Genomic DNA, 22,938 nt, shown 5'->3' with positions numbered 1-22,938 from the left:
AAAACCAAAACTGTAATATATTGTGGTTTACCAATCATTAGCTATAATGGCTGCAATCATTTCCTTTTATTAGGCTTTTCCTCTGTTTTCACCTGGTGATCTGGACAGTAACACACCACCTGTATTAGTGTGCCCCTCCTCTGGATGAAGGAACACAGGGGCATAATCCAGGGGGAGGGGAGTGTTAGATGGACTAGCAGATTTAAACACACTTACATAATTGAAACCAAACTCCAGCTCACACTTTACATGAATAAATAAAAGCTTACCATTGTAAGAACCCCTATCAGTGGTAAATGGTTTGGTTTGTTGAGGTTTGTTGTTTCAAAGCATTTGCAAATTTTATTGAAAATAAAAAATCACATGTACATAAGTATTCACAGCCTTTGCTCAGTACATTGTTGAAGCACTTTTGGCTCCAATTACAGCCTCAAGTATTTTTGAGTATGATGCTATAAACTTGGCACACCTATTTTTGGAGAAAAATGATCTGCACTCTGGTTTTTGCTCTTAAAATGTCTTCATTTTATTGAATAGCCACAGTGAACAAATGCAGATTACGTCAGTTGACGCGTTTCAGCCTATAAGGCCTTAGTCATAACCACATTACAAACATAAAACTTTGAAATAAATAGTAGCTCTAAAGATCACAGGCTCCACTCATTGATTATCTTAACCACTTAAGCCCCGGACCATTTGGCTGGCCAAAGACCAGAGCACTTTTTGCGATTTGGCACTGCGTCACTTTAACCGCGTGCGGACCATCCGCCGCAGTTATACGGTGGCAGGATGGCTCCGCTGCACGAAATTACGTAGCTGTACGTGATCCCACGAGGTCCGGATAGCGGGCGCGCGTGCCCGCCGCAAGCTCCATGAGTCCGACCGCGGGTCCCGCGGATTCGATGTCCGTGGGGATACCCGCGAATGTCTCACGGAGAGGAAGAACGGGGAAATGCTGATGTAAACACGCATTTCCCCGTTCTGCCTAGTGACAGGACACTGATCACAGCTCCCTGTAATCGGGAGCGGTGATCATTGTCGTGTCACACATAGCTCATCCCCGCCACAGTTAGAATCACTCCCTAGGACACACTTAACCCCTGCAGCGCCCCCTCCTGGTTAACCCCTTCACTGCCGGTCACATTTATACAGTAATCAGTGCATTTTTAATCGCACTGATCGTTGTATAAATGTGAATGGTCCGAAAATAGCGCCAAAAGTGTCCAATCTGTCCGCCGTATTGTCACAGTCACGATAAAAATCGCTGATCGCCGCCATTACTAGTAAAAAAATTATTAATAAAAATGCCATAAAACTATCCCCTATTTTGTAGACGCTATAACTTTTGCGCAAACCAATCAATAAACGCTTATTGTGGGGGTTTTTTTACCAAAAATATGTAGAATATTACATATCGGCCTAAACTGAGGGAAAATTTTTTTTTTTTATATATTTTTGGGGGATATTTATTATAGCAAAAAGTAAAAAATACCACCAAAAGAAAGCTCTATTTGTGGGAAAAAAAGGACATACATTTTGTTTGGGAGCCACTTCGCACGACCGCACAATTGTCGGTTAAAGCGACGCAGTGCCGAATTGCAAAAAGTGCTCTGGTCAGGAAGGGGGCAAATCCTTCCGGGGCTGAAGTGGTTAACTGGGGCGCTGCAGGGGTTAAGTGTGTCCTAGGGATGTGTTCTAACTGTGGGGGAGGGGGTGAGACCCGCGAATTTAAAGAGCTGTACCTGTACGCCCATTTGCCGGTCCGTGCCATTCTGTCGACGTATATGTACATGGAGTGGTCAGCAAGTGGTTAATTGACTGCAGGCGATTATCCAAAAATGAGAATCAGCTGCAATACATATAGGGTGATCCATGTGTATGCCACTAATTTTCACACACCTTGTAGTGACAATATGCACATGTATGTATACACACGCATGTACACGCGTGCATACATTTATACACGCATAGACATATGCATAAAGAAACACACCATAAAATTCAAAAAACATTAAATAAAAATTAATAATCCAGGTATGTGAGAAAAAAACCCAGAAAAGAGAAAGGAAGAGAGGGGGGGCTATAGGGAGAGGCATTTTTAACGTAAGTGCAAGTCCAGATCCCACTTTAGGTTTAACCCCTGGGGCGATCTAGTTTTTAATCTAACAATCCACCATGCTTCTTTCCCCAGTAGCCTTCTCTCCCTATCACCTCCTCCGGGTGAGTGAGACAACCGTTCTATTCCTCTGAAGCAAAATGAGGAAAGATTGCCCTGATGACATTCTCTAAAGTGACCTATTTTTGGGCATTGTCTCCCATTCTTCTTTGCAGGACCTCTCAAGCTCCATCAGGTTCGATGGTGAACAGCCATTTTCAGATCTCTCCAGAGATCCTTTTAGAATCAGGTTCCAGTCTGGACTCTGGCTGGGCCACTCAAGGACATTCAAAATGTTGGCCTATAGCCACTCCTTTATTATCTCGGCTGTGTGCTTAGGGTCGTTGTCTTGTTGGAAGATGAACCTTCGCCCCAGTCTGAGGTCCAAAGTGCTCTGAAGCAGGTTTTCATCAAGGATGTCTCTATACATTTCTGCATTCATCTTTCCCTGGATCCTGACTAGTCTCCCTGTTCCTGCCACTGAAAAACATCCCCACAACATGATGCTACCACCACCATGCTTCACTTTAGGGATTGTATTGGCCGGGAGATGAGTGGTGCCTGGTTTCCTCCAGATATGGCACTTGCCATTCAGGCCAAGGAGTTCAATCTTTTTTCATCAGACCAGAGAATTTTGTTTCTCGTGGTCTGAGAGTCCTTCAGGTGCCTTTTGTCAAACTCCAGGTAGGCAGTCATGTGCCTTTTATTGAAGGGTGGCCTTCGTCTGGTCACTCTACCATACAGATCTGGTTGGTGGAGTGCTGCAGAGATGGTTGTTCTTCTGAAAGATTCTCCTCTCTCCACAGATAAACACTGGAACTCTGTCAGGGTGACCATCGGGTTCTTGGTCACCTCCCTGACTAAGGCACTTAGTTACATAGTAGGTGAGGTTGAAAAAAGACACAAGTCCATCAAGTCCAATCTATGTGTGTGATTATATGTCAGTTTTATATTGTATATCCCTGTATGTTGCGGTCGTTCAGGTGCTTATCTAATAGTTTTTTTGAAACTATCGATGCTCCCTGCTGAGACCACCGCCTGTGGAAGGGAATTCCTTGCCACTCTTACGCCACGTACACACGATCGGACACAAAACCGTGGATTTATTTCCGACGGATGTTGGCTCAAACTTGCATACACACGGTCAAAAACGCGGTGACGTACAACACGTAGGATGAGCGGAGAAAAATGAAGTTCAATAGCCAGTGCGGCTCTTCTGCTTGATTCTGAGCATGCGTGAAATTTTGTGCACTGGAATTGTGTACACGATCGGAATTTCCGACAATGGATTTTGTTCAGCTCTCAAATTTTTGTTGTCGGAAATTCCGACAGCAAATGTCCGATGGAGCCTACACACGGTCGGAATTTCCGACAACAAGCTCACATCGAACATTTGTTGTCGCAAATTCCGACCGTGTGTACGCAGCATTACAGTAAAGAACCCTCTACGTAGTGTAAGGTTAAACCTCTTTTCTTCTGATTTTAGTGTCTTGTTAAACTCCCTTTCGTGAAAATGTTTTATCCCTATTGTGGGGTCACCAGTACGGTATTTATAAATTGAAATCATATCCCCTCTCCCTTTATTTTTATTTTATTTTTATCCTTTATCTTCATGTCTATTTTTATTTTTAATTTTAACCTTTACTCATTTAGTTATATACTTTTTTCTTTACCTCAGTTCATCTATCTTCCATTTCAGCTGCTTCCTGATCATAGAATTTTTAATTCTTTCTTGTTATATATAAAAAAGTATTTTATCAAAATCCCCCCTTCTTTTCTACCTCTGCATTATCTCCATTGCTATGTAAAAAAAGCTCATCTTTGTTCACATGAGCTTGATCAGTCCAATCCAGCCTGACATACCAGTGCCCATTGTGTAATCAGACGCCCGTCCAGCCGCCCCTGAGCCAAATCTGAGAACCAGGAAGCGTTGGGAGCCAGCCGGGAACATCAGCTGCCTCTCCACCTGTGAGTCGACCGCCTTTCCCCAGGAGTGGATGAACTTCCTATACCATTTCACATGCGCTGTAATCTCTACAATCTTGTGAGTTTAAAATCGTCTGTCCTATATTAAAATGTTTTTATCACGCTGCACTTAGATGGTGCTGCTCTCTTCTTCATTTTTTACTGACTACAGAGCCCCTTCTAGCTTGTTATGAGCCGGTAGCCATCCAAAGTCAGCCCATCTGTGACCATCTACACACCTTGCTGCATTTGAACTCTCGTGTATGGACTCCCCACTATAGAGAGTAGATTAATTGCCCATTTCTCTCTATTTGAACTGACAGAGTGCACATGAATAGATGTATACAATATCCCCTCTCAAGCGTCTCAGTGGTTCAGTGCTCGCAACGTTTCCTTATAACTAATATCCTCCAGACCCTTTATTAGCTTTGTTGCCCTTCTTTGTACTTGCTCCATTTCCAGTACATCATCCTTCCTGAGGTATGGTGCCCAGAACTGGACAGCATACTCTAGGTGCGGCCAGACCAGATTCTTGTAGATTGGGAGAATTATCATTTTATCTCTGGAGTTGATCCCCTTTTTAATGCATGCCAATATTCTGTTTGCTTTTTTTCCCTTCTCCCTCGATCGCCCTAGGTAGAGTCCTGGTGGTTCCAAACTTCTTCCATATACAGATGATGGAGGCCACTGTGCTCATTGGGACCTGCAATGCTGGAGAACTTTTTCTGTACCCTTCTCCAGATCTGTGCCTCGATACAATCTGGTCTCGGAGGTCTAAAGATAATTCCTTGGACTTCATGGCTTGGTTTGTGCTCTGACATGCACTGTTAACTGTTGGATCTTATATAGACAGATGTGTGCCTTTCCAAATTATGTCCAATCAACTGAATTTACCACAGGTGCACTCTAATCAAGTTTTAGAAACCTCTCAAGGATTATCAGTGGAAACAGGATGCACCTGAGCTCAATTTTGAGTGTCATGGCAAAGGCTATGAATACTTATGTACATGGGATTTTTTTCATTTTTATTTTTAATAAATTCGCAAAGATTTCAAACAAACTTCTTTTCTGTTGTCATTATTACCACATACCATGCTAGTCCCGGAAGCAACGGGCAGCTATTGGGAGCCGGCCAGCTCGTTTTTTATCCTAAACGCTATATATCTACAGCGAACTTGTAAGTGCATTACTGTTTATTTTTAATAAATGTTTTTTAAAACTAGTTACACTATGGAAGCCTTTATGTCCTTTTATGGGGAATGAGCGAACATCAGTTGTACAGAGGATACCCTGAGCAGAGAGTCTGGGAACATCTAGCTATCCAAGCACAAAGACCCAGGGCTGGGGATATAATGCACAGGCAGTTGTGATCTCCTTAAACAAGAGATCTAACAAGCTGGTAAGTATTACTACTGGTGGAGGAACTTTACTGTCGCACTCTATCACATCTTCTTTGGTGTTGTGGTCGCATGTCAATACTGAATAGAGGGCTGAGGATTCATCACTTGGAATACTATTATGAACTGTATATTCAGTGGAGCTTCTTTTTAACAGCCCATCGGAGTGGACTGGATCTTGTTGGAGAACTTTTGCAATTTTTATTTGTTTTTTTGTTTTATTTAATCATTTTTTGCACATTTCAATTGTGATTACGTATAATTATTTATGTATTAGTGGGCTACATGGAGTTTTCATATCTCCATTTATCCAGATAAATCACTTACAAGTCACTTTATTCTTTGATCACCATAATCATACAGCGCAGCTTTCTTTTTTATGTTATATTTAGTGTGTGTGTCTCACATTATAGTTGCAGCTTTTTTCAATTGATTTATTAGGATAGCGCAGTAAAATTGATTTATTAGGATAGCGCAGTAAAATTACCTTTTCCATTCTGGGGTATTATTTGTAGAATTTGAGGGAAAATAATGAATTTAATCCATTTTGGAATAAGGCTGTAACATAACAAAATATGGAAAAAGTGAAGCGTTGTAAATACTTTCCGTGTGCACTGTAAATGAGGACATGTAACTAATATAAAGTAGGTGTTATCCCAATTTGACTGTAAAAGTGGAAACACACTTTAAGATGGACAGCAGAACAACCAAATCATACAGGGTTAGTCAAATATGTGTAAGCCAAAAGTTTTGGGGCCACTGAAGCTGGCTGACTTATTGAGCACCTAGAACTTGGTTGAGCATCTAATATTTGTATACATGGCCAGTTTAGTTGTGTCACAGTAACACAAACTGATATAATTAATCAGTGTATTGGGTTCACATTGGAACCAGCAGAATCTCACAGTTTGCCTGGTTTAAATAAATGGGACATTTTAATGTGTCAAAAATGCTTTTGAAAACAAGATAACTGCTAAGTAGTATTCAAAATTCCCATCACATTTAATCAAGGTCCAAGCAGTTATTTAATAGGGTAGACTGGGAGACAGCAGTCTAAAGGTAAACTGGACTGGTACTCTTAAAAAACAAAAAACAAATACTTGCTCCTTCTTGAGCAAACGGTTGAATAATAAAATAAAGGGCTTAGTCATTTCCCTTAAATGAAATTAGCTGAAAGACTACCCAGTTGTAATTTAATACATTTTAAGGTTTCTTCAGGATCATTATATTATTTTCACTGATTTTCAAAGCAAATAAAGAATCATGCTTTAAAACACTTCCAGAGCATTGAGGACAGCATGATAGAAAATATTCTGCTAGGAGTCTGTTTTGGGGAAAATCTTGACTGACAAAATTTACTACAAAAGACTACAGGGGGTCAGCTCACATTTCCTAAATTATAGGGAATTTTATGCTACATACTTTTTTCTGACAGTGAAAGACTTAAATACTATGAGCTGTGAAAAAGTTATTCTATGGTAAAAAGTGTTCATTGCAATGTCCCTATTTTCCATTGTCATGGTGAGGGGTGCTACATTTCACTAGCAAGCCATAATGCAGACCTTTTGACCCTAGAAGTATTTTTTTCTCTCCCATGTCTGCTACAGTCCATTCTCTTCTTCTTGTCAGAACATTTCCTACAAGGTTAAGATTGAATTTCTCTCAGACAGCAAATAGCAGCAGGATCTGGAAGAGGACATCATAGATTCTGGCAATTTAAACATCGGTTCACTGGACTAACTTCACAAAAGTTAACATGACTCAGGGGCATAAACTATAGCACATGGGACCCAGTACCGTGTACCTTAAAAGTGTTTTATTTCAGCCAAATGTAGCATGCAGGTCCAGAGCTCCTCAGATAGACATGTCAGCCAGGAGGTGGAAGAATTCTATTTTGCTTCCTGTATACGATAGCCTAGACATTGGTCAGTTCAGTATTTTCTTCCACATTCAAATATTTAGTCAATAGTAATGTAAATTTATCATGTATGATTTTATGAATTATGTGTAAATTTTGAAACTGAGTTGGAGAAGGGGTCTTTTGCTAGTCAAGTAGGATATCTGTCAGCATCAAGCAGGTCTAAATGGGTTTTAGGAAATTAATTATTATTATTATACAGGATTTATATAGCGCCAACAGTTTACGCAGCACTTTACAATATAAAAGGAGAATATACAGTTACAATACAATAAAATACAAGAGTATTAAGAGGGCCCTGCTCAGAAGAGCTTACAATCTAATAGGGTGGGACAGGTGGTACAAAAGGTTGTAACTGTGGGGAATGAGCTGATGGAAGCTGTAGGAGATTAGTTGGAGACATGACAGGCTTCCCTGAAGAGATGAGTTTTCAGGGATCACCTGAAGGTAGTAAGAGTAGGGGATAGCCGGACCAGTGATTAACCCTGAATAAAACATTTTATTCCATGCCATGTAATCCTAATGGCTTCAATTACCCTGAGGTTCAAAGCATGGCAAAATTAAAATATTTTATGATGGGCTAAGCCTAATTCCCTCAGTGGGAAGTGCTGATAACCTTGGCAGATGTTTATTGTTAACAGACATTGAGATGATAGGCAAACTCTGACATACTGTAGTGTTCTTTTACTGGTTTTCTGCCATCTACTGTCTATGGGCACCTTTACAGGCTAAGAGGTAGTAGGCAAATGATGCCAGATCATGCTTTTTGTGCAGTGGTAGGTCCTTGAGGGATCTGTCATTTTCAAGCCCAAGCATGCTATATGGGTGTCGAGGGTTGTTGTCTATGTAAGTACTGCACATCAGAAAGTTAGTATTTGCTTAGTAACCTCAATTTGCTCTAGCTGTGTAGACAGGTGGAATCTCAAATTAAAGGATATGCTTGTGTTTTTTTGTCTTTTAACATTAACAATATAGTAACTAAATATTGAAAATCAAAAGAGGAAAAATGTATCCCTTTAAATCTTTAAAGCAAAGGCAAACAGGCTGTTAATTTTTAAAGGGAAGTTGCACTTTGCAAGGGTATTATCCCCAAAGCTTAATGAGCAAAGTGAAGCTCTGCTGACTTCAATCATCCAATTATGCACATGACTGGGTATTCTTTGCCAGGTGAAATTTCACCGCATTCACTGAGCATTGGGGAAAATTCCCTTGCAAAGTTAGCCTTTTTGTCTTTGGTAAATCAACCCCTAAGTGGCAATGGTGGTAGCAGAAAAACTCTAAGAAAGCTATCCCTAAAATAGAAATCAGGGTCAGGTAGTGGATATGCATTAAATAGTTAACTGTATTATCCTGTTCTTCGTTTAAATGTAATTTAATGCATTTATCTAGGTATGTCATGAAGGTTGAGCATGAGCTAAAGCTACAATAAGCCAGGAATACAAATGCTCTTTTGAAAAATAGCACAATGTATTCACAGCCACATTTTCAATCTCAGGCTCCCTGGGAGCTGCTATTCTGAGGATCCTGTTCAGAGAAGTACAGCCTTTTACTTATGATTGTGATGACTCACCTGCAGTACTATGGCTGGTACAGAGAAAATCATGGCTTCGTTAAAGACCGGATTTCTGTCATCCCGCTTCACTGCGGTCTTTTTCTTGCTGATCTTTCTGCCATCTTGCAGAAGGTACACCTTTACAAATGGATCTGGGAATAAAAAGAAGCACGTTAATTTGGATCAAGAGTCTGCCTGCACTGCATGCTGACACCAAAAAGCAGATTTTGCTTGTGACCTGCAAAACCTTAACAAAGAGTGTACAGGAGCCACAAACTGAAATCCCTGAATGTCTGGAAGTATATATGCTTCCAAAGATGCAATATTTTTCATGACTGTGTGTTAAATATGAACAGTGCTTAGTTATTTAAAAAATATATTTTAGAATAAATACAACTTTTCAATTTACAGTACCTTTTTTGTTTACTCTTTTTGATCTCCATATAAAGCTGAAAATGTATGTTACATGTATTGCGTGACCATACATCTGATTGTATAATCTTCTTTTGCTCTACCATAGGGTGGCCATATGTCCCCGACTTCAGGGGACAGTCTTTGAGAAAAAAGTGTCCCTAATAGTGTTTCTGATATCATTCCAGCTTTAATAATTGTGTCCCTGACCCTGGCAGCTGCCGGGTAATCTGCCTTACCAACACTTGACCTGGAGCAGGAGGAGGGAAAAGTTTTTGATTGGGAGGCACTCTGGGACTTCATTTTAGCCCCCACACTCTACTACTACTTTGCATGTCAGGCACTCTTGACCCAGAGCAAAGTAGGCTTAGATGTTATTAAGTCATACCCCTTTAAGCCACTCCCACTCTTTGCACAATTTGGCCACACTCATCATTTAGTGTAGCCAATAAAAGTGGGCATGGTCAGTGGCGTGTCTCCAGATTTAATTTTGAAACTCAGGTCACCTTACTCTACCATTATTTGTGTAGTTCAAGAACCTGTCTGATGCTATATAAACTAATAGGTTGTTTAGGAAAACCCTCACATTATATAGTTTTGGTAAATCTAGAAAAAAATTGTGTATTTTGTACAAATAGACTGTAATGTTTAGGCAGCTCAGTCTCTGCTCTCTTATCCATCCCCATGAGTAAGCTCTGGTGGGCAGAGTGAAACATATTGGGTGTGTGGCCTGGGCAGGGTCCAGGCTGAGACTGCTATTCACTATAACACAGCAGGCTTTGACTTGATATGTGGCTCCTGGGATACCTATCACCATCTCTGCTCTGTGGTTCAGTTTTCCCAGTTTCTCTTTTTATTTTCTGCTCTTCTTCTTGGGTTGATGGGCCATCTCACAGCTCTAAAGATGCCAATGGGGTTGGTGTGGTTGACTGTAAAGTGGGGCACCCTAAACCTCTGTAAACTATCGTTTCTATCAGTTTTGGGCCAAGCACAGCCAAATTAATTATAGCAAAAATGTATTGTTCTCCTGGCCCCTAGACTTTTATGAAACCTGCAGTCATGCCAGCTGCCATTGCAACCATTGTCGTTGAGAAGATCTAATAGAGAGTGATTTGTCTTGCATAGCAAATCAGTCTCATTATTCTTACTCCAGCCTGTTATCTTTTAAATATACAGTATCTCACAAAAGTGAGTACACCCCTCAAATTTTTGTAAATGCTTTATTATATCTTTTCATGTGACAACACTGAAGAAATTGCTACAATGTAAAGTAGTGAGTGTACAGCTTGCATAACAGTGTAAATTTGCTGTCCCCTCAAAATAACTCAACACACAGCCATTAATGTCTAAACCGCTGGCAACAAAAGTGAGTACACCCCTAAGTGAAAATGTCCAAATTGGCCCCAAAGTGTCAATATTTTGTGCGGCCACCATTATTTTTCAGCACTGCCCTAGTTCTTTCCACTCCTCCATGACAGCATCATGGAGCTGGTGGATGTTAGAGACCTTGCGCTCCTCCACCTTCCATCTGAGGATGCCCCACAGATGCTCAATAGGGTTTAGATATGGAGACATTGCTGTCCCCTCAAAATAACTCAACACACAGCCATTAATGTCTAAATAGCCGGCAACAAAAGTGAGTACACCCCTAAGTGAAAATGTCCAAATTGGACCCAATTAGCCATTTTCCCTCCCGGTGTCATGTGTGAATGGGGAGCAGGTTAAATTTGGTGTTATCGCTTTCACTCTCTCATACTGGTCACTGGAAGTTCAACATGGCACCTCTCTGGGGATCTGAAAAAAAGAATTGTTGCTCTATATAAAGATGGCCTAGGCTATAAGAAGATTGCCAAGACCCTGAAACTGAGCTGCAGCACAGAGGCCAAGAACATACAGTGGTTTAACAGGACAGGTTCCACCCAGAACAGGCCCTGCCATGGTCAACCAAAGAAGTTGAGTTCACATGCTCAGCATCATATCCAGAGGTTGTCTTTGGGAAATAGATGTATGAGTGCTGCCAGCTTTGCTGCAGAGGTTGAAGGGGTGGGGGTGGGGTCAGCCTGTCAGTGCTCAGACCATACTCCGCACACTGCATCAAATTGGTCTGCATGGCTGTCATCCCAGAAGGAAGCCTCTTCTAAAGATGATGCACAAGAAATCCCGCAAACAGTTTGCTGAAGACAAGCCGACTAAGGACATGGATTACTGGAACCATGGCCTGTGTTCTGATGAGACCAAGATAAACTTATTTGGTTCAGATGATGTCAAGCATGTGTGGCTGCAACCAGGTGAAGAGTACAAAGACAAGTGTGTCTTGCCTACAGTCAAGCATGGTGGTGGTAGTGTCATGGTCTGGGGCTGCATGAGTGCTGCAGACACTGGGGAGCTACAGTTCATTGAGGGAATCATGAATGCCAACATGTACTGTGACATACTGAAGCACAGCATGATCCCCTCCCTTCAGAGACTGGGCCACAGGACAGTATTCCAACATAATGACCCCAAACACACCTCCAAGACAACAACTGCCTTTTTAAAGCTGAGGGTAAAGGTGATGGACTGGCTAAGCATGTCTCCAGACCTAAACCCTATTGAGCATCTGTGGGGCATCCTCAGATGGAAGGTGGAGGAGCGCAAGGTCTCTAACATCCACCAGCTCCGTGATGCCGTCATGGAGGAGTGGAAAGAACTAGGGCAGTGCTGAAAAATAATGGTGGCGGCACAAAATATTGACACTTTGGGCCCAAATTGGACATTTTCACTTAGGGGTCTACTCACTTTTGTTGCCAGCGGTTTAGACATTAACCGCTTCAGATCCGGGCCATTGCCAAATGATGGCAACAGCGCGGATCTATTGACGTCGTCCCGTGCACGAGCGGCCTGCGCGCCCCCTGCAGGGCGCGCGCGGTGCGCTCGGTGATCAGCGAGTCTATGAGACTCGCCTGATCACAGATCAGAGTAAGGGGTTGGTCCCGACCCCTTACCACATGATCAGCTGTCAGCCAATGACAGCTGATCATGTGATGTAAACAGAGCCGGTAATCGGCTATTTTTCCTCCTCGCGCTGACAGCGTGAGGAGGAAAGAAAAAACCTGATCACCGGCGGCCGTGATCGGGACATCAGTCCCGATCACGGCGATCTTCTGACACAAAGCAATAGGCAGCAGTGCTGCCTACCAGTGTCCACCAGCGTCACCCATCCGTGCCCACAGTGCCATCAATCAGCACCACCCATCAGTGCCCACAGTGCCACCCATCAGTGCCCACAGTGCCACCCATCAGTGCCACCCATCAGCACCCACATCAGCACCCACATCAGTGCAACCTATCAGTGCCCATCAGTGTCACCTACCAGTGCCCATAAGTGCCCATCAGTGCCGCCCATCAGTGCCCCCCATCAGTGGTACCTATCAGTGCCCATCCGTGCCACCCATCCGTGCCGCCTTATCTGTGCCCATCAGTACTGTCTTATCTGTCCCCATCAGTGCCGCCTTAACTGTGCCTATCAGTGCCGCCTTATCTGTGCCTATCCGTGCCCATCAGTGCAGCCTATCAGTGCCCACCAGTGCCGCCTCATCAGAGCATATCAATGAAGGAGAAAAATTACCTGTTTGCAAAATTTTATAACAAACTATTAAACATGATTTTTTTTTTCTAAAAAATTTCCATCTTTTTTTGTTTGTTTAGCAAAAAATAAAAATCCCAGCTGTGATTAAATACCACCAAAAGAAAGCTCTATTTGTGGGAAAAAAAATGATAAAAATTTCATTTGGGTACAGTGTTGTATGACCGCGCAATTGTCATTCAAAGTGCGACAGCGCTGAAAGCTCAAAATTGGTCTGGGCAGGAGGGGGGTTTAAGTGCCCAGTAAGCAAGTGGTTAATGGCTGTTTGTTAAGTTATTTTGAGGGGACAGCAAATATACACTGTTATACAAGCTGTACACTCACTACTTTACATTGTAGCAAAGTGTGATTTCTTCAGTGTTGTCACATGAAAAGATATAATAAAATATTTACAAAAATGTGAGGGGTGTACTCACTTTTGTGAGATACTGTAAATAACTAGACAGAAACAGCCAGAACACTTACATTTAGAAAACTTCTAAATGCTTATTGGTATTCCAGGAGTAATGTGTTAAATATGCCAGAAGCCAAGCTGTAATATATCTGCTGGTCGAAAACTGTTCTGCAAGTTGATAAATACAATGTCTGGGCGCTAGGATGGGGTTCCAGCCAACATTATTCCTTAATGCTAACACTTGAGATCATTACTTTTGTAGCCACCTTAATATTCCAGAACAAGCCATTACATACATATATCACCCCTATCAGCTCTTCTGCCTGGCAAGTTTTCTGCTGCAGTATTGCAATATATATAAAATAAATATATCAGGGAGAACTTATGTCGATGGTGTTCCAATGATGGCACCCTTCTATTCCACCCAGGGTCAGAGTTCTATTATGTGACCTCCTCCCACCCTACAGAGGCTTTATTATATGTCCTTGTATGCGAAAGAGATCTTTATGGCTACAAAATTCCACATGCCTCATACAACATAAAATATGTAGTCTTTGTTCTTCTTGAAGAGTAGGGAAAAAGGAAAAAAAAATAGGATTTTTATTACAGCTTACCTGTAAAATCCTTTTCTTGGAGTACATCATGGGACACGGAGCCTAATTAATTCCTTAATGGGTTATGGGTCACCTTCAGGTGTTGACACTGGTATACCCAATCAAGGATTAAGGCCTCAGATAAGGGCGGAAATATAGTCCTCACGACAAAGACATATTACGAATCTATGGTCATGAGGATTTTACAAAACAAACACTGCTATTCCCGTCTACCCGAGACCCGTTTTACTGAGTTCAAACAAGAATACCTGGACATTATTGGACTAGCGTTCCGAAGGGGCCTAATCGACCAATACACATGTAATTAACTAAACGTGAAAAAACCCAGAGAGGCTACATTTTACGCCTTACCAAAAGTACACAAGCACTGCACAACACCCCCAGGCCGCCCTATCATATCTGGGATTGGGTCTTTAACAGAGAATGCCAGCCGCCTTGTGGACTTTGTCCTAATGCCACACGTACTAGGCCTTCCATCCTACACTCGTGACACATTAGATCTTCTTAAACAAATAGAGGGACTGCCCGTCCCTCCCGATGCCCTTCTCGTGACCCTAGATGTGGAGTCCCTCTACTCCAGCATCCCTCACGAGCAGGGCATCGGGATGGCGAGCATGTTCCTATGGGAACAGGATCACTACAGCTGGGACTATTGTGAATTTGTCTTGGAACTGTTAAAATTTGTGCTTACCCCTAACTACTTTTGTTTTAAAGGTTCCCACTTCCTCCAGGTACAAGGCGTGGCCATGGGCACATGCTGTGCACCGGCCTACGCCAACTTGTACCTGGGGGGGTGGGAACGTATCATTTTTGCAAACGAAGCCTTAAATCTTTATACTGATCACGCCCTTATCTGGCGACGTTATATCGATGATATATTCTTGGTATGGACAGGCACTCACGACTTACTTGACAAATTTATTCAGATCATCAACCATAACAGCTTGAACCTCAAATTCACAGTTTCCACCCACCCACAACAGATAACCTTCTTAGATCTGACAATTTTTAAAGACAGGGAGAACTGTCTAGCTTCCACATTATATAGGAAGGAAACAGCAGGGAACACCCTACTACACGCCAAAAGCGCTCACCCCAGATCTCTTATCAAAAGTATCCAATACGCACAGTATATAAGACTACGCCGTAATTGTACTCACTTAGAGGAATTCAAATCTCAGGCGGACGCACTCCGTAACAGACTACTGGCGAGAGGATACACCAAAATAATACTACGTAGCGCCTACAATAAGGCTATACGTCAACCAAGGAATTCGCTATTATTTAAGAAAAAACCTATCGGTGAGATTTACCACAAAATTCTCGCAAAACAACACGAGCAACTTCGAAACATTTTAAGTCAACATTGGTCGATCCTCCGCGAGGACCCCATCATTAAAAAATACATTGGCCCCTGCCCCCAAATCACCTTCAGACGAACCAGCTCCCTGGGTGACCAACTAACTTCTAGCCATTATCTAACTGCCCCAAAACAAAAACCATCTAAACAAGGGATTTCCCGTTGTGGCAAATACCCCTTTTGCCCATGGGTCAAAGTAGGAAAAACATTTACATTACCAAATGGAGAAACTTTCACCCCAAAATTTCATGCAAACTGTGATACTGATGGAGTAGTATACCTCATGTTATGTCAATGTGGCATTTTTTACGTGGGTAAAACTATCAGACACCTAACGATGTAGGATCAAAGACCACGTATACTACTCAGGAGAAGGAAAAATGGTTACAGCAGTGAGTAGGCACTTAGACCTTTATCACAGATTTGATACCTCCCTGATTTCTTTTATTGTATTGGCAGTAGTTCCCAAGGATCCCAGGGGTGGAGATTGGGACAAAAAAATATGCCAAAGAGAAACTATGTGGATAGAACGCCTCAATGCCACACATTTTCCTGGCATTAACGAGGCTCAAACCTACAAGCCCTTTTTATGATTTATACTTGAATTGCATTATTTATTGTGTGACTTTTGAGACCTTTCCTTCCCTCTCCCCTTCCCTTTCCCCCTTCCCTATATACTAGTCTCCCCTTTCCACCACTTTCACTGTTGGATCTTCTAGCTCTTTCCCCCATTCCTCCCCATCCAGTGTACCCCTTCTTCCTCCCTCACCTTTCCTCTTTCTTTTCCCTTCATTTTTCCTCCCCCCCCATTAAACCCCCCCCTCCTTCCCCCCCCTTTTCCATTCCCCCTTCCCCCTCTCCCCCCCTCTTCCTTTTCCATTCCCCCTTCCCCTCTTTTTCCCCCTCTCCTTCTTTATCCCCCCCTCCCCCCTCTCCTCCCTCCTCTATAGTCACTAAATAACTATGTACTTGACTAATTGGTATCCATTATTTATGATGGCCCCTATTGCCTGTCTATATGTACTCAACCACATCTCCGCTATTTTGTCAACAACCATATCCTGATTATTGTCATGTAAAAATTAGTCGCTTTAAATACTAACACTATGTTTCCTATATTTCCTTATTTATCTATTTAGATAGTACATTCATTTCATACATGGTCTGTATGAATCCATCGCCTCTGTGACCATGGTAAGTGCAACCCACTATGTCCGAGTGTGTCATCGTTACTGTGCGGCCGCCCAGCGCCATGCCCTCAACTAGGGTGATTGGCGCATCACGGTACTGGTTTCCAGGATGCCTAGATGCGACTGCTCCTTCCCCCTCCAATGCGTCGGCGGTTGCCACACCGACACCCTGGATCGGGACATGCGCAGTGCGCATCAGCGGCCGGCTTGAATGACATCACATCGGCTCCTCCGATTGGTGACCACAAGCAGAGCGTGCGCACAAGAGACATCTGCGGCGTCTCTCGTGTTACATTCCACACAACCAGTCGCTCCGAATTGAGCGGCTGTGTGGAACTACTTCGCTGACGCCCAGCTCTCATTAGTTTGGTCTCCTAAAAGGTAAGCTAATACTCAACCTTTATAATGATAAAGGACTCCTATATACAAATACTCGTTCTTATGCTGACTATACCATATCTCCCTTTCTTTTTGGGTCCACCCCTCTGGCGCTGCAGTCTGATTACCGATCTACAATAACTTCCTACACAGGCAAGATCTACCCAATCTTACCATATCTCCTAACTGACTATTAAACTGAGATTGGATTTTCTTCAGATAAATGATTCTATGAGACTACCCTAGCAAACTATTGGATGCTCTAAATACTTAGCTAAGAGGCTGTTGGCTTCATTTTTATCCTTACAGTCTATATACACAATTACAAATTAAATATCATGGTAAGTTAAATGTATTTGTCTCTGTAATAGATGCAGTAATATCTAGGGGGGACCCTTTTAGACTATATCCATTAACATCCACAGATAATCCCCCAGATATACATACCTTCTAAACCTTAAATTTATATGTATATAGGACCCACGCTATTTACTTAGTCCTGTGTGACACCATCTACAAGCAGATCTCGATTAAACTACTAGTACTATACCCTGCACGGGATTAAATCATGAATACTATACTTCTTATGGGTTCAATATATATGGCTAGGGATTAGACCAGCTAAACACCAAAAATACCCAGTCCCACAGGACACCACAAATGGATGCGTCTACTGTTTAGACTATTAGTATTATATTTTTAATAGTACTCCCATCCAACATCTACAATGTATTATCTATCATTATTCAATGGGCCCCCCCCCCCCCCCCCCTTTTTCCCCTCTTTTTTCCTCTCCTTTTCCTCTCTCCACAGTGTACGTGAGGAGCAATCTTACCTTTAGAGACCTACATACCATATAACTGTACGGCAACTTTTGTGCATATCATGTTGCACACGTCCCCATAGTATACGAATTACATCCGGACCCTGTGGGATTAGCACCCTCTAATGGGCACTGTTGGCAATATTGTGTAACTTATGATATTACTAGCTATATCTATCTAGAAAAATGCATGTATAATACACTATTTTATTGAATGTTCTGTCTATTACAGTACTCAGGTCTGTGCTCCTGAAGAAGCGCCTGCGGCGTGCAACATGTCGAGCAAACCTCAGACACTGCCTGTTACCACCGCATAGCTTATTTGCCAATATACTATAACCGTATGTTAAAATGATTGGTATCCCCAATCAGTACTCAACTAACTACTGCACCATTAAGCTATGTATGGAGTGTATAATCTGTAAATGTGTGACTAATACCTGAATTCTGTATTCATTCCCACTTTTTACCTTTAGTCTTTTTAAATATATTCTTTAATAAATTAAATTTTAACCTATATCTACCTTAGTGATTTCTGTGCCAAAAAAGTCCAAAGCCCAATTTACTTTTTCCTTTCTACAATATCAGTATAGGACGTACCTTTAAACATTTAATTGGTGTTCCAATGATGGCACCCTTCTATTCCACCCAGGGTCAGATTTCTATTATGTGACCTCCTCCCACCCTACAGTGGCTTTATTATATGTCCTTGTATGCGAAAGAGATCTTTATGGCTACAAAATTCCACATGCCTCATACAACATAAAATATGTAGTCTTTGTTCTTCTTGAAGAGTAGGGAAAAAGGAAAAAAAAATAGGATTTTTATTACAGCTTACCCATAAAATCCTTTTCTTGGAGTACATCATGGGACACAGAGCCTAAGTAATTCCTTAATGGGTTATGGGTCACCTTCAGGTGTTGACACTGGTATACCCAATCAAGGAAGTTCACTCCCTACATAACCCCTCCTCCTTCCAGGAGCACATCAGTTTTTGTAGCAAAGCAATATACTTAAATCCCAAAAGAGGGGAGGGACCTCTGTGTCCCATGATGTACTAAGTGGAGAATGATGGATGAAGGGCGCGTGATCAAGCTCACATCAAAACATATAAAATTTATTTCAGAGGAAATAAAGAGCAAATAAAAACAGTAGAATAATACCAATACTACGTATCATGCAAACAGGTGACAAAATGTAAAAGACATCAAAAATTAAAAATGGGTTAAAAATATATCAAGAGCCCATGTTTAGGCAGGTATTTAGAGTTGGCTAAACTCTAAATACCTGCCTAAACATGGGCTCTTGATATATTTTTAACCCATTTTTAATTTTTGATGTCTTTTACATTTTGTCACCTGTTTGCATGATACGTAGTATTGGTATTATTCTACTGTTTTTATTTGCTCTTTATTTCCTCTGAAATAAATTTTATATGTTTTGATGTGAGCTTGATCACGTGCCCTTCATCCATCATTCTCCACTTAGCCTACCTGACCACCCCGGGGTCATTCTCTGGGCAGCGGGACAAGCATTACCATCTCTTCTAGCTTCGTTACAGTTTACAATACTACTCTTCCCAAAATCAAATCAGACCCTCACAAGCGCAGGAGTAATTTTTCCTTGTCCACAATCTGTCCCATGATGTACTCCAAGAAAAGGATTTTACAGGTAAGCTGTAATAAAAATCCTATTTTCTTTATCATACATCATGGGACACAGAGCCTAAGTAGTTACTTAATGGGACGTCCCATAGCAATGCTACTTGAGGGGAGGGAGAGACAACCCGCAGGGTACCCCCAGACTTGAGGACTTATACTGCTGCCTGCAGCATACTGTGCCCAAAGGCGATATTCTTATACCTCCTTACATCCACCTGATAAAATTTTTGTGAATGTATGCACTGAAGACCAAGTTGCGGCTTTACAGATCTGAGCCACGGAGGCCTGGTGACGCACTGCCCAAGAAGCACTAACCGCCCTGGTAGAGTGCGCCTTAACTTGAAAAGGGGGAATATTACCCCTTAAATTATAAGTATGAATTTTAACTTGCCGAATCCACTTAGCGACAGTGGATTTCGACACTGCCTATCCTCTTAGGACCCTCTGGCAGAATAAATAAGACATCAGTCTTAAGAATCTGAGCACTTGTCTTTAAATAGATTCTCACCAGCTCTCACCACATCAAGACAATGTAGTGACTTTTCTTCACTGGAACATAGTTTTGGAAAAAACGATGGCAGGACAATATCTTGGTTCATGTGAAAACCTGAAACCACTTTTAGCAAAAAGCCTGGTCGAGGGCGTAACACCACTCTGTCCTAATGAATGATCAAATATGGCTCTTTACAAGAAAGAGCAGCCAATTCCGAAACCCTCCTTGCTGAGGATATAGCAACCAAAAATACCAGCTTCCTTGTCAGAAGGACTAAGGGAATATGCTGTATCGGTTCAAATGACTGTTTTTGTAACACTGACAAAACTAAGTTCAAGTCCCAGGGGCTTAAAGGTGATTTAACTGGCGGATTAATCCGCATCACCCCTTGCATAAAACCCCGGACTAAGAATGGGTTGCAAGCAAGCGGTCTTTGAAATAAAATCGATAAGGCTGAGACTTGGCCTTTAATAGTACTCAAGGCCAACTTCATCTCTACGCCTAATTGTAGAAAGGCAAGAATTCTGCCTATGATATATCTCCGAGGGTGCCAACCCTTGGATTCACACCAGGAAACATAGGCCTTCCAGACTCTATAATTTATAGTTCTGGAAGTTGGTTTCCCTGCATTAATCAAAGTGAAGATAACTGACCCGGAAAGCCCACGTTTCTTCAGAATTTGGATTTCAATAGCCAGGCCATTAAATTTTGCGTTGGTAAAGTAGGATGGAATATCGGTCCCTGTGAGAACAGGTCTGGCCTTAGTGGAAGGGACCATGGATCCTCCACTGCCATCTTTACGATTTCTACATACCATGACCTTCTGGGCCATGCTGTTGCTGCCAGAATTACCGGTTTTCTTTCCAGCTTGATCCTGCAAAGAAGTTAAGGCAGCAATTGAATAGGGGGAAATGCATAGATCAGTGAGAACTGATCCCACGGTATCACCAACGCATCTGTTCTGCATGCAAATGGATCCTTTGTTCTGGACACAAAGTTGACTAACTTTATGTTGAACTGGATGTTAGAAGATCTACGTCTGGAGTCCCCCATCTTTGACAAACAGCCCAAAAATATGTTGGGGTGAAGAAACCATTTCCCTGGGAGTAATCTGCTGGCGACTTAAGTAGACCGCCTGTCAATTCTCTATTCCCGGAATGAGGACTGCCGATAGGCAAGGAATATTTCTTTCAACCAAAGTTAGAATATGGTTCACCTCTCTCTGTGCTGAGGGACTCTTGGTTCCCCCTTGGTGATTGATATAAGCTACAGCCGTAGCATTGACGGATTGGATCCTGACAGGATAATCCCTTAACCTGGAAGTCCAGACTTTCAGAGCCATAAGCACTGCCCAAATCTCTAGGATGTTGATGGGCAAAGCTCTTTCGGTTCTTGAACACTGTCCTTGGACAGTTGTCTTCTCTGTCGTTACCACTTTCCAGATAACTGGCCTGAAGGATTTACCTTTTAGCAGATTCTTTAGTAACCACCAATTGAGGCTTTGGGATACCCTTGGGGACAGCCACACTGGCAAGTTCAAAGCTTGGATCGTTTTGTTCCCAGCAAACAGAATACTGTTTTGCAACAGTCTCGAATGGAACTGGGCATAGGGAACTGCTTCGAATGAAGCCACCATCTTTCCTAACAACCTCATGTAAAGGTGAATGGAGGGATCTGCTTTTGACCTGACCTTCTGCACCAACTCTCTTATGGAGTTGTTTTTTGCCTGGGCAAGAACACTTTTCTGGGCTGTATCTATGATAAGACCCAAATACTCAAGCTTTTTTTTAGCAGTTTTAAGGGAGACTTCTCTAGGTTGAGAACACAACCCAGACTTTTCCAGGTAACTGGTTGTAATGCCTACACCTTACTCCGAACACCAATTGGTCTATTAGCAATAGATCGTCTAGGTATGCCAAGACTGTTTATGCCCTGTGCCCTTAACCTGGCTAGAGGTGGGGCTAGCACTTTTGTGAACACTCGGGGTGCTGTAGCTGGCCCGAAGGGCAAGGCTACAAACTGAAATGCTGTTGTTCTACTTCGAACCGCAGAAACCTTTGGTGAGCAAGAAATATATGCACATGCAGATATGCATCCCTGATGCTGATAGACGTCAGAAGCTTTTCCTCCTTGTAGGGTAGAAACTACTGATCTGATCGACTCCATAGAAAGGAGTGCATCTACTGGAACTGATTTAGATATTTAGATCTAGCATGGATCTGTTGAATTTCTGAGTGAATCTGTACATGTACAGGAAACGCATGAAAAAGGCAGTGAAGGTTTTAAGGAACCTAAGAAGAAACAGAACTATCAGCTGACTCTACTAGAGGTAGCATGAAAGAGGCACGAACCATCTCTGTAAGAGATTTGTACCAGCAATCTCTCAGATTGCAAGGCTGAAAAAAGATACAGAAAAATAAGTTGGGACTTTAAATGAGGTTAAAGGGGGCATTCAAATCCCCTCCTCTATCCCGGTTCAATATATATAAAAGAAAAAACAAAAAAGGAGAACAAAGGGTGGGACTTTAAATGAGGCACACGGGAGCAGACACAATAAAATTCAACAAAAAACTGGTTTTAATACTGGTTTTAATATATTCAAAATTAACACATATTTACATAGTACTATTGCACATAGCCAATATAAATGCTTTGTATTTCATCAAAATAAACATTCCAATATGGACTTGTTTACAAATACATGATAAGTTAAATATCTAAAAAGGTACAATATAGGGTATGTGACACACAGAGGTGTCCATTAAGAAGGGTTACAATGGAAAAACGCAGATAAAGATGGAACGTCCATACATGATTGTTGGTTAGGTACACCTATCAGTAGTTGTAAGCTCTACGCGTTTCGGGGCCTTTTAGCCACTTGTCAGGAGCAAAACCGCAAGGGTTGAAAAAAGGTTCAACTCCAGTTGTCTCCTCCACAGAGGAGTAATCGGCTTGTCTCTTCCTGATCACCTGAGGGTAACCCCTCATCCTCTACCCACTGT

At 42.0% G+C, this 22,938-nt stretch overlaps 1 protein-coding gene and 1 long non-coding RNA gene across 3 annotated transcripts in view; one reads left to right on the top strand and one right to left on the bottom strand.

The window, feature by feature from the left end:
• Positions 1 to 22,938, bottom strand: part of SYT12 (synaptotagmin 12) — a 170,354-nt gene that overhangs the window by 2,765 nt on the left and 144,651 nt on the right. For both annotated transcript variants that reach the window (XM_073604557.1, XM_073604558.1), the window contains exon 7: positions 9,006 to 9,139. In XM_073604557.1, coding sequence (XP_073460658.1) covers positions 9,006 to 9,139 — 134 coding nt within the window. The remainder of the gene's footprint in view (positions 1 to 9,005; positions 9,140 to 22,938) is intronic.
• LOC141112969 (uncharacterized) lies at positions 16,832 to 18,301 on the top strand. The gene is made up of 3 exons (XR_012236676.1): positions 16,832 to 16,962; positions 17,079 to 17,300; positions 18,022 to 18,301. It is a non-coding gene; the product is annotated as an uncharacterized lncRNA (long non-coding RNA).

Source organism: Aquarana catesbeiana, linkage group LG11 (assembly GCF_042186555.1).
Source record: "Aquarana catesbeiana isolate 2022-GZ linkage group LG11, ASM4218655v1, whole genome shotgun sequence".
In the NCBI taxonomy this organism is placed as follows: domain Eukaryota; kingdom Metazoa; phylum Chordata; class Amphibia; order Anura; family Ranidae; genus Aquarana; species Aquarana catesbeiana.
Note: the sequence above shows the minus strand (reverse complement) of the source record. Positions and strands in the feature narration are given on the sequence as shown.